The sequence below is a fragment of the Dermacentor albipictus genome, chromosome 5 (genome assembly GCF_038994185.2).
Source record: "Dermacentor albipictus isolate Rhodes 1998 colony chromosome 5, USDA_Dalb.pri_finalv2, whole genome shotgun sequence".
Taxonomy (NCBI): Eukaryota; Metazoa; Arthropoda; class Arachnida; order Ixodida; family Ixodidae; genus Dermacentor; species Dermacentor albipictus.
Genome location: NC_091825.1, coordinates 94,252,294 through 94,269,977, shown reverse-complemented (window position 1 = coordinate 94,269,977; position 17,684 = coordinate 94,252,294). Strand labels below are relative to the sequence as shown.

At 47.9% G+C, this 17,684-nt stretch overlaps 1 protein-coding gene across 10 annotated transcripts in view; it reads left to right on the top strand.

The window, feature by feature from the left end:
• The first annotated feature begins 277 nt into the window (after positions 1 to 277).
• Positions 278 to 17,684, top strand: part of LOC135897058 (uncharacterized) — a 32,129-nt gene continuing 14,722 nt past the window's right edge. For 2 of the 10 annotated variants that reach the window (XM_065425631.1, XM_065425626.1), the window contains exon 1: positions 8,147 to 8,798. In XM_065425631.1, the coding sequence (XP_065281703.1) occupies positions 8,785 to 8,798 (14 nt within the window). In that variant the 5' untranslated portion in view covers positions 8,147 to 8,784. The other 8 variants (XM_065425628.1, XM_065425633.1, XM_065425632.2 and 5 more) reach the window with 8 other exon arrangements.

Below are 17,684 nucleotides of genomic sequence, written 5' to 3'. Positions count from 1 at the left end.
ATTTGTCCTCCATGGACTTCCAAAGACAATATAATTAGTCGAATGACTACCAAAAATAAAATACATTCAGCACCAGCGAAGGACACGTAATGAACCTATAAAGCTTGCCTACACAGTGTCGACGGCGTTCCAGTTGGCAGAACCATAGACGAAATCACAGTAGTAATTTTCTAATCTCTGGCTATCTTGTTTCGTGTTGAAAGGTGCCGAAAGAAAGACGAAGCAGAAACGCTGCACGTGCAGCAAAATATCTCCATCGTCATCGAATTGCGCGTTCTTCTTTTCGAAGCAGCAGCAGTCGCAGTCAGCTTGTCGCGTTCTCGGGCGTGAGGCCCAGTTCTCAACCGGAGGCGTTGTCTAAACGCCGGATCTGAGGGCATGTGACCGCTGGCCGACCGTAAGCATTCCTATTTTTTCAAGTGGTACGTTACTCACATGACCGTTCCCTGCTAACGCAGTTGAATTCTTTTTCAAATTTGCTTTGTTGTAAGCTGCCAGTGCTCAAATTACCAGAGCACAGGAGTCGTCTGAGTTACTTGTGAACACTGCAACTTTGGGGATGAGTTATTGTTTTACACAATAGGATCCGAAGGAGGGCTCATTTTGCGTTTGAGTACTTTTGTCAAAGGGGTCAATGCCACATTGCGCTGACTTCAGACCTCGATGAGTGTTGGGAGATGGCCGACGAGTGGATACAGCGCACACGTTTGGTTATTTCAAGGTACCATTATTTATTTTTGAGCTCTTCGTTTGCTGCCGCGATTCTCATTCATGCCTCGCTTTTGGTGCTCTTTGGCCATATTCGCTTTGGGTACGCTTTTAGTGCGTTAAAAGCAAGAGCATTCATTGTCCCAAATGAATGGTGTTGTATCGCGGCAGGGAGCACATGAAAAGAAACGTCGCGTTACATCAGGACCGGTTGGCTGACAAGCCCTGTCGGCTATATCCACCAAACAAGGCCGTCACAGCAACGACTTTGTATCGTTACTCACGTTGACGTTGGTGTCCACGCAGTGTGACTATGGTCTACCTTGTCTGACAAGACGCCCAGTAGTCGGCGTCTGTGATTGGCTGATCTTTCGTTCTTCTGTTCTGGTGTGATGGCAACCTAAAGGGTTTGGTCAGGATGATAAGTTCGGTGAGTTGGTCGTCCACAGTGCCCCTTCTTGTATGCGGGACTGTAAGCGCTAAAGCACGTTCACTAAACTGCTTGGTTTGCACAGGGCATGGTAGTGTTTTTTGTGAACTGTCATATGGGGACGCTCACCGGGAAGGGGTGCCGAGGCTTACTGATTGCATTTTCTCGCGAAAAAATGTGAACACGCCAAGCTGCAAGCTTATCCGCCGAAAAGAAATGAAATATTTCATCCTCTCGAAATGGCACTTTTCTAAATATCCGTCCTTGCACGGTTCGTCATGTTGCCCTTATTGAGGACTTGCGCGGATGTTTTTCCAGGCAGGTGGGTCCTAATATACATATTGCAGAAGTTAGTGGAGGCATTTATTGGTTATAAGCGTTATTACATACGCGACGGCATCCGTCATTCGTTTACCCAGTGCGTAGCATCCGAGATCGCACCGGTGAAGATGCGCCGTTGCGATTCCGGAGGCCACGCCCTGAGGCATGCGCCGGGGAGTGAGTACACTTCCGTGTTCCAGTGTATAACCAATGACGGGGCAGGCGATGCAAGAGGCGCTGGCATTTCGTGTACAGTTCCCAATGTTGTTTTGTTTCCTTTCAAGTCGGAGTCGCCGGCGTTGTACGCTTTTGTGGGTATAGAGGATAGTCGTACTGCCATCTGGTTCACGCCGGTACATGTCTGCAGTGGACATGCCGAGACAAAGTTTCCGGCTGTCGCTCTACGGATACCCGCAGCTCTAATCCGTGGCCACCGCTTCCAATATGTGCTAAATGCAATACGATGAAGCGCTTGTGTTTTATGCCACCTTCTTCACGTGTCGTCTTTCCAGTGCTATAGGTATTTTTCGAGAGTGCGACATGCATGCGTCAAAGCCAACGCCGTGATTAATGCAGCCTTATCATCAAGCACTGAAAGTGACGAAGCCGTGAGAGAAAAGAAAAATCATGCGCCATTCCACTCTGCGACAGAAGACAAGGACAAAAGAAGGTATAAAACGACGACACACACATACTGTCATCGTTTTATACCTTCTTTTGTCCTTGTCTTGTGTTGCGCTGTAAAGGTGACACATAATTTTGAACAAAGGTACGAACTCATTTATTGTCTTGATCGATGGTCATCGTGACAAAAGATACGCACACACACTTGTCATTGTCACACACATTGTCATTCGCGTGGAAGACGAGATCACTGCCTCGAGGATCCGAAGGAATACGCAAGAGCTTGGAACGCCGACAGAGAGAGAGTGCGGTGCGAACGTAGACATGGCCGACGCGGGTCGGTCTTTCGGGCTAATATCCAATGGTAGTATTTGTTTCTATCCTTATACCTAGGGCCTCTTTGGGTCCCAGGTATGACAAGGGTCGTTCAAGCGCACGTTACAGGTCCCGGAGCCCACTACCCTGAGACCACAGGGGTGTGTGCCATTGGGCTTGGACCCTTTCTGCACAATCTTCGGGATCGGCCCGTGGTTCTTCCACACGCACACGAAAAATGCACGAAAGTCTAGCCATAAACGGCTTCGTTGTAAAACAACACACAGTTGTGTCTACCGATCCGTTTCCGATACCTTTCAGACGTCGACGGCTACTAGGGGAGTTTCTTCCTGCCTTTTTGGGGACACACTAGTGCGCATGTACAGACCCTTTTATCCAGACTGTGTCCGTGACCTCAGAAGGGTTCCGGTCACCCGTGTCTGCGACACAAGTTTAACAAGAAATATATTTTGTCGTGCCACAGTGCACGTGCATTTTCTTAATGTGTTCGACTATAACGAAGACGACTCATATTTCGAGCCCCTGTATGTAGCTTTCTTGTGTGTTTCGGAGTAAAATGTATCAAAAAGCTGTTTAACTCAGTAGCAGATTTGTACCAACTCTAGGTACACTGGAGGGTCCTATATTTTCAAACATCGTTGCTACTCATATTCGCCTAGCTACCCACTAAATTTAGTGGGCTATTCCACAGGGTGAGACCAGACGTCTTTTGGGACTTGCTTTTTTGTGCCGCCTGCCCCCTGTCGTGCTTGGTATGAAACCCGTAAATCCAGAAGAAAGGAAATTGCAGTTGTTTCACATTGTGACCACACAAACCGATCATGATGGTTTCAGCCAAATGGTGTGGGTCGAGGAGTTGCTGTGCACACTTCCTTTTGTTGTGAGACAGGCTTTCTGTGAGGAATCCTTACAATATTTCAAATAAGATGTTATAGAGTCAAACTTGGCTGTGTTAGACCGAACTATCGATACGGAAACTCTGCCGCCCGGTTGCACGAGATGCAACGTGCTTGCCCCTTTGCATTCTGCGGGGCACATTGCTTTCAAGAGGGCTACGTGCGTTTTACAGCGAAGCTGTTATCCTTTAGTTGGCCTGAATAATTAGTGGCGCGCTCCTTCCCCCCCCCTTCCCCCGAAAAAGAAAGACGGCAGCTGGAAAAGGGGTTTTTGTTGGAGTTTCCGCGGAACAGATTTGCATTTTCTCGCATATTCGAATTACAATCTGACGCTATCATGTATGTAGGTTGTGTGTAGGTCGTAGTTTATTAACTTTCTGACACATGTTACTATAAGAAATTAAATTACTCCGATAACGCACTTGCGCTACGCGTAGCTAGGGCTTACAAGATTAAGGTTATATGCTGTGCTAACGGTACCGCCACCTAGCTGCCGTGACCACTCGGACAGTCCTCAAACGGCAGCTGGAAAAGGGCTTTGTCTTTCAGTTTCGGCGTAACAGATAAATGTTGTTTTTCGTATATTCGAATAACAATAACAGTGACGTCAACAACAACAATAACAGTGACGTCATAGTCATCGCGACAGTCCGTACGTGATTGTTCACGGCCGTGAGTTACTCCCAAGCGAAAGCTCGCGCCACATACGTACACATTCCAATCTTATATTCTGACAAACTGCGAAACGGCAGTAGTTGAAGGGTACATCGCGTCCTAGCTGTCGCCACTCATTTAGCAGTGACCTTTGTCAAACACCAACTTTGGCGGGTTATCGCAACTCAAGTAAAGAAGAAAAGAAATCGCCATTTCGTGCGAAGAGCAGTAGCAAGGTGCCGTGAGTGCAACGCACGTTTCGCGGCTGAGAAAAGACGACGGAGGTGGAAGGCACGAGGAGGGCCAGCCGAGGTCAAGTGGCGCGCGCAAGAAAGAACAGCGGGCAGGTGAGCCAGGGTTGGCCATGACGCGGACATCTCGAGCCAGCGACTTCGGAAGGCGAGGTTTCTGACGGTGAAGAACCAGTGCGGACTGGACGTGGCACCTGGCGTCGCCGCCGCGACGCTTTACTGTCCAAGGCGCCCGTCGCTAGCCATTGTTCCTTGCTGCCCTGCCTTCGCAGCGAGGACCACCCGGAGTTCGAGGGTAGCCTGGGGTCTCCACGGCCTCGGATCCATATCCCGATGCCAGGTAATTGAGTGCTGTCGGCCACGTCACTGCATGGGAGCCATGCGTGAGCCGTCTACCGGAGACGGCCTGTGCGGCGCGCTACCGACGGCTCGGCTCGCCCTGTCCTCCAGCTGGCTTTGATACTCGCCGTGTCTTCAGGCTCGTCTCCCCGCCAGTGCTGGCGTCGGACAGTTGTGAGACGCTCTTTCAACTTTACGTTTTAACGCGATAGAGTTAAGGGCCCTGTGTCTGAAAAGAAATTCGTTGCTGGCGTTGAACGTCGTTTCGCGAAGAATTATTCCGAACCACAACCACGCAGGCCCTCCGAGTGGCGCAGAGGCGTTACAAAACTAATTGAATTCCTCACAGTAAAAAAGAGTAAGAAAAATCGTAAAGTCCGACCTAAACACACCCTGCAGACAGGATGCCGTCGGAGTTTAATTTGATTATGCCACTAACCATAATTCTGTTACGCGGAAACTCAAACACAAACCCCTTTTCCAGCGTTTCTACCATTCACAGAGCGGCGCGGCCCGCTTGGTCCCTTGCAACAACACTATCGCACTCGCCTGCGCGCATCCGCAAGCTGCGATAGCCGGGAAGGGTGACAAGCAGTCAGGAATATTTAAATGCTATCGAGTTCCATTCTGAAAGGCGAAGCTTAGCTCGGGCCCAACTCTGACGCTACCTATTCAAATACTCTTCATGTCGTCGTCGTCATGCTGCGATTTCACCATCGTCATCATGTCATTATCGTCATCCCACTGTCGTAATGCCGTTGTCACAACACCATCGTCGATCCATCGACGTTATTCCTTGTTTGTCGTTCTATCGTAATCATGCTGTCGTCATTCAATCATGATTAGGCCTTCGTTGTGATGCAATCATAATCAATGCGTCGTCGTTACACAGACGCTGTCATGCATCCGCTGCACCCCATGCTCATGGGCGACCTTGACAAGCGAATGCCATAGCAAAGTGGCAGGATATCTGAATATGCGGCACATAGCGGAATCAACGAGCGTCCCAGAATTATTATCACTGCACTTGTTGAGTAAACGGGACCTCAGGAATGTGAACTCTCGCTACATTGCTCGATTGCTATTCGCATTACTGTCGACAGACACCGTGAGATGCGTTCTACCGTAATTTTTTCTTTGCGGATTAAAGAAAATTCGTATTTTCTGCTGCGCGAGCTTGCTCGCCGTTTTCTGCTGCGTGCCGGTCTCAAGGCTGGAGCGAGGAATTGTGCATCAAATGTAAAATGATAAATTATGCAATTATTTACTCGTTTAATAATTGCATATATAGTTGATACTGCACAACTATATAGTTATTATATAGTTGCCGCCATAACGGGCGTTACCACAATTAAAAACAGTAATGATATCAATGTTCAGTATCTCGAGCACAAAAATCCCAATAAAAAATAAATGAAAACTGGGAAGAAACTAGTAAATTATGCCATCAACGATAAACTTTCAGTACACATACAATTGACGGTGTGTGAACGCGCACATGATTTGTTTAGAATAAGTTAATAAACATAATTATAGACTTTAGATATTACAAGATCGATGGATAAGGATATAGAAAAGTACAGAAAAAAATTAGTGGTGCATTGGTCATATGGAGATGATTGGCGACGGTAATGCGATTAACATTCTTTCTTGCGACAGGTGTGTAATCAGAGATTATACGTGATGGATTCTTGTGATGCTGGAATTGCCGAGACAGAGACAGCATTGTATGATGTATCCAACTGAAGGATGTTTATTTATTTGATTAGGAGGCATGCCGCCATGGAAGACTCCGGAGTAATTAAGACCGCCTGGCGTTCTTTAACGTGCACCAAATGCACGGTACCCTAGCCTTCTTGCAATCAGCCCCAATCAAAATGCGGCCGGGAATTGAACCCACCACCTCGTGCTTAGTAGCGCAACGCCAGCCGCCCTGCCACCGTTGCTGGTAAATAATTAGTAATTGCTTCGCTGAGCTACCTACAACATAAGCTTTGCTCCAGTATATAAACTTTCCGACCTAACCCATCCCATGATGAATGTTGACGATGATGCAATTACAATTGAAGGAACGTAGCAAATATTTCCCCACCCAAACGTGTCATGTATGAGGCGTGTATGCAGCCAGGCTCCTCTCTCACGCTTCCTTCTGGATATGTGCGCCATCTAACGCCGCCGCCGCGAAGCCTGTGCATAACACGTGAGCGAATACTTATTCGGATAAGACTGCCTGAGTATATATGACGTGTGTTCCATTCCGCCCAGCACCGGATAAATTGTGAGCTTTTTTTGTCATTGAGGGATGGCACATATCCACTGATCCGAGTTGGCGTAACATAGGTTCATTGAAGAGCTACACATTCTTGGTGGCCCAAGTTGAAGTGAAAAAGTTGCACTGAAGAACGGCACATACCCAGTGTCAGACATTCAGTGACCCAAGGTGGCCCGACGGTTGGTTTCAAACCCGGTCCCCCCGGGACAGCAGTCCAAAGCTCTACCCGTTATACCATTGGCTGCCCAGTGACCCAAGTTGGCGTGAGTCGGGGGAAGCGGTTAGAGATGGACATAGATAAGTAGACAGACAGACAGAGAAGTGCGTGAAGTATTCTAAGAATGTTAATTGTATAAAAAAAACTACTGTTAGCTTTTGCATTAAGTTCGAAGTTCTTAAACCAGTGTTTGGAGTTGTCAAATTGAGCGTATCAAAAAATGACCACCCTTTCACTACTGTGAAGAGAGGCACGAGTTCCCGGTGGAGTTTATCAAACGCAGCCTGTTCTTAGGTCGAACGAACGACGCGCGGCCCGCTCCTGCTGCCGTTCCTTCAACGCAACCTGCTCTTCGGCAGAACAAGCCAAACGCGTCCCCCTTATCTGATTGCCGGGCCTGAACTGGCGGGAAACGGCGGGCGCGATACAAGCAAACGTGCGATTACCGCCTTTTCCTCCTCCGGAGGAAGGGGATGCCTGTGATTGGCTCGCGCTTTGCGCTTCGTCTAATTCTTCATGCAAATGAAATCCTGCATGCTTTGAAGGTCGCGTGCCACGAACCGGCCGCGGCTGACTCGGTTAGCGCGGTAGTCTCGCAACCTGGAGGTAGGCGGTTCAAATCCACAGCCCGACAAGCAATTTTTATATTAGCGCGGCTTGGGTTTTTTCGTACGGCAACACCGATGCCGATACGAGTGAGACAGTACAAGCTTCGCTTGAAAATGGAAAGTGGATCTATGTGCGGTTATTGCATCGCAGGCCCGCTTCTGCGCAGAATTGAGTAACCACGTAAGAAAAAATGTTTCTGACAAGGCACCTACATAGGTGACATTTCTATCAGTATTTGGCTTTTATACGGATAGCTGTGGGTAGGTTTTTCGCCCATTTATTTGCAAAGCTTTAGTTGCAGATTTTTCCGCAAGACGACGCTCTGCGTTCGCCGCTCTTGAAACGCTTCAGTAAACATTTTTTTGTTCGCCTGATAGCGCCTTGGACCATGTGATGAGTGGCTTTGCACTACGATGGTTGCCCTCCCAACCTCATGATAACCGATAAAACGCAGCGGAATGCCTCTCGCCTTCGTGAGTATATGCATCTGGCCGCGATTGTGTGTCCCTGCGCCACGTATAATTCAGCTTCGCCCGCGAGCTAAGTCTTTTCCTTGACTGTGCTTCTAAACTCAGAGCCCATGCTAACATCGGTGTTTTTCAGTGCTTCTGACTGACTCGCATCGGCGAACTCAAATCTTGCAATTGGCGGCAATTTCGGCAGGCAGCCCTGTCTTCCATTCCTCGTTAAAGAAACCTGCGAATTTACCGACAGACGTGACACTTCTGGATAACATCTCGCCCTAGGTCATCTGGACACGACTGCTTCAGGGAGGGGTCAATGAAGAAGGGCTGCACATCGCATGACGCGTGGCCGCCATCTACTGCCTATAGCAGCAAGAATGAATCCGCCCTCATTCTGCACTGACAACAGCAGCGCGCAGCTCAGAATGTATGCCCATGGATGAACAAAACTTCTGATAATTTGCAGAGAATCCTGGCGATCCTTGACGCTGAATTCCTTACGGTCATCTGACAATGATCACTGCAAGTCTCTGCGGCGCACCAAAGTGTATGCGAGCATCGTGAAATGTCTGTCGTCAATTCCTTGGCTGCCCAAGAATTGGCCCACCTGTGCTTTTTTTTCCATTCGGTGAAAGCGACGCCGCACAGCCCACGGAATACTCTATGCGACCTTGCAGGTTAGTGCTTCCTTATTTAGTTTTTGCTATTGAAACGAAGTGCATACTAAAGATTTGCTACTGGCACTACTATTGGCATGATGAAAATGCTGATAAATGTGATCCCTAAGCTGCCTATATGTAATGAAACATTTGTACGGTTCTTGTAGCAAACTTGTAGAAAAATCGAAGTCATTGATATGCTGCGATTGCTAGATGTGTTTTGAATTGAATTCTGGGGTTTTATTTGCCAAAACCACGATTTATTATGGGACACGCCGTAGTGGAAGACTCCGGATCAATTTCGACTACCAGGGGACCTTTACCATGTCCCCAATGCACGGGACACGGGCGTTTTTGCATGTCGCCCCCATCGAAATGCAGCCGCCGCTGCTAGGACGTGATCCCGCGACCTCGTGCTTAGCAGCGCAATACCATAGCCGCTAAGCCATCGCGGCGGGTAGATGTGTTTTCATGCTTCATTGTGTTCTGTCAGGGTGAAAAGCAAGCAGGCATTCAAGCAAAGATCGACGGGAACTTTGTTTTGCAGCCACAAATATGCACACCATCAATTTCAATGTTGGGGCGACCCAGGAACAGTGCACAGATGAAAAATTTTACTGACGACCTTCGACGCTTTTAAATAGATAAAAGGTAAGGTCGCAAATGTTCATGGGATGTGTCTGCTCGGCGCTTCCAGTTCGATGGACGGCAGTTCAGGCGCATGAGTGAGTTACGCTTGCCCTTTGTGCTCCTTCATCGCAACGCATCGCCCACGCTGCTGATAGTTCTAATGCCTGTGCAATGGCTGCGTCGATGATAGACCGCAAAAGGTGAACACAGCCTGTCATTTCAAATGATTTTTCAAATCGAATTGCTCGAACGCAAGGATTATCTACGCATGCTGTCATTTTCGTGCTTATATTGAATGACAAGTCGTTGAATACTTTCTTGTCCTCACGTCATTTCTATTCCTGTCAAAGGCAACAAATAATTGTGCTAATAGCATTTTTAGCATGTAGCATATATCTATCATCCAAATATGTTGGATGTAACAGTTTATCTTTCACGTCAACTTTGACCACCCATTAATCCATGATCCAATGGGTACAGCATAGCGCTACTATGATGAGGGAATCTGGTTCTAAACTAAGCATTGCGCAAACTCGGGTACTGGGTACGTGCCGCTCTTCAATGAAACTTTTTCACGCCAACTTGGATTACTGGCTCTATGCCATTGTATCGCTCTTCGACGAACCTCTTTAACATGAACTTTGGTCTCAGGTTATGTGCCACCGCGTATTGGTATGTTGCGTTGTTAATGGAGAGGGAGTTGAACACGGGACTAGCCGAGCCGAGATGTCTTCACAGCCGACATATTCAGATCGCATAACATAGGTGGCGCGAGCTGTTGGTTAAGTCGAAGGACGACTCGCAGGTTACAGGGCAACACGAAGTGACGATACTGCTGTGCGCATAATAACACGCCCTTATCTTTAACGAGAATTAGCTTTCCAGATAACATAATTTAAGGAGATTGTCGGTATGTTGCTTTACATCAGCCGATTCGAGGGGTACCGAAGTTAATGAAGCTTTATACGATATATGCTCTATAGTTACGCGAAATCGCTTCTTAAGCTGAGAAATCGCGCACAACGTTTGATCCTCCTATAAGAACGCCTAGATGGGAGTGTACCAGGCCATGCTCGAAATTGTTGTGGTATATCTGATTAGGTTCATCATCATCATCAGCCTGGTTACGTCCACTGCAGGGCAAAGGCCTCTCCCATACTTCTCCAACAACTCCGGTCATGTACTAATTGTGGCCATGCCGTCCCTGCAAACTTCTTAATCTCATCCGCCCACCTAACTTTCAGCCGCCCCGTGCTACGCTTCCCTTCCCTTGGGATCCAGTCCGTAACCCTTAATGACCATCGGTTATCCTCCCTCCTCATTACATGTCCTGCCCATGCCCATTTCTTTTTCTTGATTTCAACTAAGATGTCATTAACTCGCGTTTGTTCCCTCACCCAATCTGCTCTTTTCTTATCCCTTAACGTTACACCTATCATTCTTCTTTCCATAGCTCGTTGCGTCGTCCTCAATTTGAGTAGAACCCTTTTCGTAAGCCGCCAGGTTTCTGCCCCGTAGGTGAGTACTGGTAAGACGCAGCTATTATACACTTATTATTATACACTGATTAGGTTATAACGCTTTGATTGAGCTGATGGATCTGGCTCAGCTACATCGTACAGACTTCTGGCAAAGCTTCGGTAACAGTCTGTTCTGCAGCTTTTGGTGGCAGGTGGATGCGGGTTCTAAATATGCCTCTGGCGTCCGTCTTTTCAGCGTATCTACGAGATTCTGGACCGTTGTTCATCACTGCGACTTTTTACACTTTTGAGTAAGGTGGAGCCATACAATGACCAGCAATTAGTAATGGAAGGTTTCTTGTGTGGCAGTCGCCAAGCTTACACTGTCGTCTTTACCTTGGAAGAATGAGCACATTGTGAAGTGCGGTTGCGAAGCTGGGTTTCAGGACGCTCGGTAGGGAAGGCAGGAATGTGCGCAGCTTTCTCGCCATTAGCAGCTGAGCTGAGGATCATCCTTCTATATTTGGCGTCAAGCGATAGTTAAGTTGCACTACTGCCAGGTCCTCGCCTTCCTGTGCTGCCTTTGTCATGATTAATTTGACGGTTTGTATGGTCCTTTCTGAATGACCATTGCCGCAGGGATACAGTACAGATGAGTCGCCGTCATAGTCGTTTTGACGTAGCGCTTGCACTATAGTCAACCAATTGTCGTCATACCTTTGTCGTCACGGTGTCGCCGTGATTCCACTTTAGTCGTCCTTTGTTGTGCCGTCGTCGCTATTATCATTGCAAACATTTTAGCATCGCCATCCCACTGTCGTCATGCCATGGCCATCAACCCTACGTCGATATCACATCGTCGCCACGGCATCGTCGTCGAACCGTTGGAGTCACTTAAATGTCATCTTATGGTCGTCATACAGTCGTCGTAGCACCATGGTGGTCATACCATGGTCTTCACACCGCCGAGGTGACACCATCGTTGCCCCCACAGGGGCCTCTGCGTCAGCAGGCGTTTGGTGGGTTGCGACATCACGTACCCGAGCACACGAGGGTTGGACCCTCCCGCGTGTAGCCGTGCGTGGCTTAGCCGTGTCTGGGGAAAGGGAGAACCTGGGGGTTGAGCCGCTGCCGGGTGTTCGGACCTTAAAGGCTCCCCGGCGGAGGCAACACATCTCTTTGGCTTCTGCTTCACATCGACGGCACCCCCGGACTGACCCACCCGGGGGAAAGCGGCAGTCGCCTTTTCCTGTCCCCCTCTTCAATATCTTTCTTTCTCTCTCACTTTCAATCTTCCCTGTCTTCTGCTCACTTATTCTTACTTCCGAATTTCCGGACGGCAAGGGTTAACAGTGTGTAATATATTCAGCCTTGGGTATATACATTAGGTTATAGTGGCGGTGCATAGCTGGCGTCTGCAGGTTCTTTGGAGCCTGTATCGTCCCCTTGTTGGGCTCGGTGGTGGGTGGCTACCACCGCCGCCGAATTTCGAAACCATTCAACGGCAGAAGCGTTCCCGTGACTTTCAGATCGGCCTCTGAAAAGAGGCGGCACCGATGCACTTTTTCAATTCACCCTCCGAACCGACCTAGACAACTTCCCAAAGTAACACGTCTTGCACAGTATAGGAACAAGTATGCGACCCGCCGTGGTTGCTCAGTGGCTATGGTGTTAGGCTGCTGAACACCAGGTCGCGGGATCGAATCCCGGCCACGGCGGCCGCGTTTCGATGAGAGCGAAATGCGAAAACACCAGTGTACTTAGATTTAGGTGCACGTTAAAGAACCCCAGGTGGTCGAAATTTCCGGAGTCCCCCACTACGGCGGGCCTCATAATCAGAAAGTGGTTTTGGCATGTAAAACTCCATAATTTTTTTAACAAGTATGCGTAAGCTATCCCCTTTCTTGGTGGCGAAATGCCTCGTAGAAAAAATTGGTAAAGAATACAAAGCCTCGAAAATGACCAGCGGAGACCCGCTAATATAACTCAGAAACAAAGAACAAGTGCAAAAGCTGTCCGGACTCGCCAGTACTGGTGAAATCAGTCGCGATTTCTCCCCATCGCTCCTAAACAACTGCAGGGGCGTTATCTCGGAGGAAGATTTTCTCGACTTGAGTGACGAGGAACTCCTCGAGGGGTTCTAAGAACAAGATGTTATCAAAGTTCAAAGAATTACAATCCGAAGAAACGATGAACAACTCCCCACTAAACATGGGAAAGAAAAGATTTCATTTTTCGAAGCGAGGAAGAAGCTCTCAGTCTTACCTCAAACAACTTATGCCAATGTAGCGCGGCAGGGGGCAGCACCACATCGGTCTCAGCAGTCTACGGGAGTCACAGTCAGTAGCACCGTAGCAAACGCATCCGCCCCCTTGGTGGCAGCAGCTAGTGCTGCTCCACCATCGACCAAGTCGGCCCTGCAGGCAGCTGTTCCGCAGGTCTTGGGTTTCAGAATCCGGAGCCGAACGTCAAGGCACGAGTCGCGTGTCTCGGCGCCTGGCTCTCGACCATCCAGCGCCTCAGAGAAGGCGATGGAGGTAGGTGCAAAAAACCGCGGCGTCATCGACGCTAAAGGAACAGCGTTCTTCTGAGCGCTCTAAGGAGGACAAGCTCCTTGAAAACGCTGAAAAAGGGGCAGGTAACCTGTATGCTTACCGTCCATCAAACATGTAACCTTTCATTTTTAAGTTTACATACATCATTACATTTTTAATTTCACAATTAACCATGGCTTTCATTGTACACTGGCATTGTAGAAGTCTTATACGCAATATCGGTGACATCAAAGACATCATCAACACCTTTTCGCCAGTTGCAGTTGCCGCGCCTCAAATTTAACCACCTGCGAAATACAACTACAAAAAACGATAAATAATCTTACACAATGGGCTGACAAAAATGGTTTCCGGCTTTCAAGACACAAAACTGTTAGTTTTCTTTTTCCAGAAGCGAGGGTTACACTGCAGTTCAGTTCTCGCATTGGATGGTACAACGCTGCCGGTCAAAGAAGGCTACACATTTTTAGGCGTAACTTTTGACACCGAACTGAACTTCCTGGCCCACATTAACACAACTAAAATTAAACCAAATAAAGCATTAAATATTCAAGATTTTATCGCGCAAGCACTGGGGATCTGACCCAATATGTATACTAGCTATATACCGGTCCCTTGTACGTAGCATTCTCGACTACAGTAGTGTAGTTTATGGTGCGGCTAGCCAGTCCTACATTAAACGACTTGATCCAGTTCATAATCTCGGCCTCGGACTGGCGAGCGGTACCTACAGAACATCGCCTGTCCAATGTTTATACGTTGACTGCAATGAGCCTTCCTTACAGCACCGCAGAGCACTACTTACACTTTGTTATGCACTGAGAATTCGGTCATCACCACAACATATATGCTACAACATCGTAACACAGTGCAAATCACGGGTATACTGCACAAATAAACCAAACTTGATTCGGCCGCTAATCTTGCGACACGAAGAACACTGTCAGACTTATGATGTTCCTCATGAAGTCCTGCAGGTTGCTGAAAAGCCACGAAGATTGCCCCCGTGGCGCAATTTTACACAGCTATGTGACTGGACAATAACACATCTGAAGAAAAAAGGCAATCCACAAGAACACATAATACAAGAGTTCCAAGCTATTCAAGAAAAATAGAAAGACTACATGAAATTTTACACTGACGGCTCTAAAACACAAGAATACGTAGGTATTGGGATTATAAAGAAAAACTGGGAAAATAGCATTCGGATAAATAATTTTTCTTCAGTCTCTACCGCCGAAGATTATGCAATATGGAAGGCGGTTAAGGAAATCACTACCGACAAGCAGAAGAATTGCTATTATTTATAACGACTCATTAAGTGCTCTGAGAGGTCGAATCTTAAGCTCCGCGTCTGAACCGCTGCTTGGCGATATCTGAAACATGGTCTTTAATAAGAAATACGGATGAACCATACGATTCAGCTGGGTCCAAGCCATTTCGCGATAGCAGGAAATGAAGCAGCAGATGGAAGCGCATCCATGGCAGCGCACAAAAGCATAACTCACATAACACTTCCATACAAAGACAGTAACCGAGTGATTCGTAAGGCCCTAGCATGAAAATGGCAACAAGAATGGAACTCGTGCAGAAATAGCAAGTTGCATATGACTAAATTACTGCTTGGCGAGAGGAAATCATGTAGTCACAAAGAGCGGTTCTACGAGGTTATGTTATGTCGACTTCGAATCGGACACACGCATCTAACACACAATTTTCTATTTCGAAAAGAAAACCCACCAACTTGCGAGAAAGGCCATGAATCGCTTACCGTAAACCACATCATTATGTCATGTCCGCATACTGAAACACAGAGGCTGAAAGATTTCCACAATTTGTATCACTTGCAACATACCTTTACACCCTGCCTTATTATTCGTCTACGAGCCGCTAGTGCCACTTACTAACTTGTTCGAGGTTTTAGATGAAACTGGGTATTTGCATCGACTTTAAGGTAACGCAGCTATTGCTGCCTTAACATTGGATCTTGTACTGTCCTGTGACTGGCGCAGTACGGCCTTAGTCGCTTTTGTGCCATTAAACTCGAATTAAATAACTGACCATCGTCGCCCCTCCACTCTGCGTTGTCATCCCATCGTCGTCACGCTTTTTCGTCATGAGAAGGCTCCCTTGTTTCGAACATTCTTCAATCGGCTGTTGAACGCCGCTGATACGAAGCGAATACACATTACATTTGCGTCTTCATAGTATTCATAAATTATTCGCACAAACTCAGCTAGTCATCGTAGGTGGTTTCTGCCATCCGTTTTTCTTTTCCGTTTCAGTTGCTAGTTCGTCAATGTTGCTGGTTTTCCTGGGCTCCATTGCTTATGCCTTTGTATGGTTTGTACCTCAAGTTTCGATTCTTGAAGATATTACGTGCTTCTCAGAAATTTCCGCTGCCTTGCACGTACTTATGCTGTGGTCCTTATGCTGTGCTTAGGTCCATCCGCAAAAAATATGAAAGAAAAGCTGGTCTCGTAATGTGCGATCGCCAGTGAGTGTTGTTTTTTCTCTCCAAAGCTACATTTTTCTGCTTGCCTTCGAAGGTCTGTTATGATCTCGTCGAACGTTTGATTCAGTTTTTGTTTCATTGAATTGGAAGACAGCAGACGTCTGTGGTCACGTTTAGATTGCAGCCCTTCCCTCGGCGTAACCGAGTGAACGAGCACAGCGAAGGCTGAAATAGCGACCGCGGAGCGCACCGAGGTATGAAAGACGGTGATAGCAAAGAGAGCGTGACTAGGAAAACGGACGAGGAGGGTATGGCGAAAGCGTGAGAAGTGCAGTACCGCGCAAGATGGTGCCAGAGTATAGCGCGCCGTCGTCTGTTTACCGATGAAGACATCGATAAGGCATGCGGTGAGCGCGTGCACCGGATATGGAAACAAAGCACTGCATGAGCAGAGGTCTGTCTGCGGCGCCGGTTGCTGTGAATCGCGCCCACGCGTCACCCACGCGCTGCCTCTCGCGATTTCCCGATTAGCGAGGCAGTCGCGCCACACATCGCTCCGTTCGCAATGTGCCGCACGAAACAGATTATCCGCGCCAATCACGCTACTCACAACATTCTCTTCCTAATGCAAACCGTGTACCTATATAATCATAATATAAAATATTGACACGCGTACTTCCTTCACGCATAGAGTTGCGCTCAAATTTCGCATTAAGGAATATCGCAATCGTTGGCGAATGTTTGTATGGCTTAATGGTAGTGTGCGTTGAACTGTTTTAGGATGACAGCTTGATTCGTTGACTCTTGCCGTCGGTGGTTGGAAATATAGAGGGGGGGGGGGTGTCTAGGCTATGCGGCGGCCGCTAGTCTCGAAAACATGGAGAAATGGAGGAGGGGGGGGGGAGTGGCTTCCGCGTGGCTGCATGCTTGGTGGCCTACTCACACGCCGATTCGTAGAGAGTGCACACGAATTTGTTCTAGTCATCCCAGACTTGTTGTGGGTTGTCGCCTGGTTCGAAGTGTCCTAGTGGTTGCACGAAGAGAGAGAGCAAATGATAAATGAAAGGTAGGGAGGTTAACCAGGACTGAGCCCGGTTGGCTACCCTACACTGGGGAAAGGGAAACGGGGACGGAAAGAATAAAGTGGTTACCCTACCTACCCTACACTGGGGAAAGGGAAACGGGGACGGAAAGATTAAAGTGGTTGCACGAATGTTTTGGCCATAGTTGCGGTCTGGTAACGATCTTTCTTACAACATGTTAGGTTGCGTTGTTGCTGGAGAGTTGGACACGAGACCAGCCTAGTCGAGAGCAGAAGTGGTGGCGCGAGCGGTCGATTTAGTCCAAAGACTACACACAGATGTCAGGAAAAGAGAAAGCGATGGTGAGGTTGTGTTGATATACAACAGGTATGTGCAGCAGAACCAAACACGCATCATATATATATTCAGATCCGCGCCAAGCGTGCACTTCATGGTGGCGCCGCCAGATGGTGCGGAGTGTCGAGAGGAAGCTTGAGGAGCCTGGCTGCAGCATACGCCTCGTACATGACGCATTTCGGCGTGGGCAATACGGTATGTCGCTACATGGCTTCAATGCCTAATCGCATCAGCGTCGACAGTCATCCAGAGATGGTTTGTACTGGAAATTTTTTTCGCCTGATTTAATATCAGTGACATGCTTATTCATGCATGCAAATTTTAGTAGTGGAGACGATAGTCAAACGCCTTTAAACGGAGTGCTCAAGACCTCCAAAACCCTTCGTCGTACAGGTCATTTCGTTGTAAAAACCTAGCACCGTTCC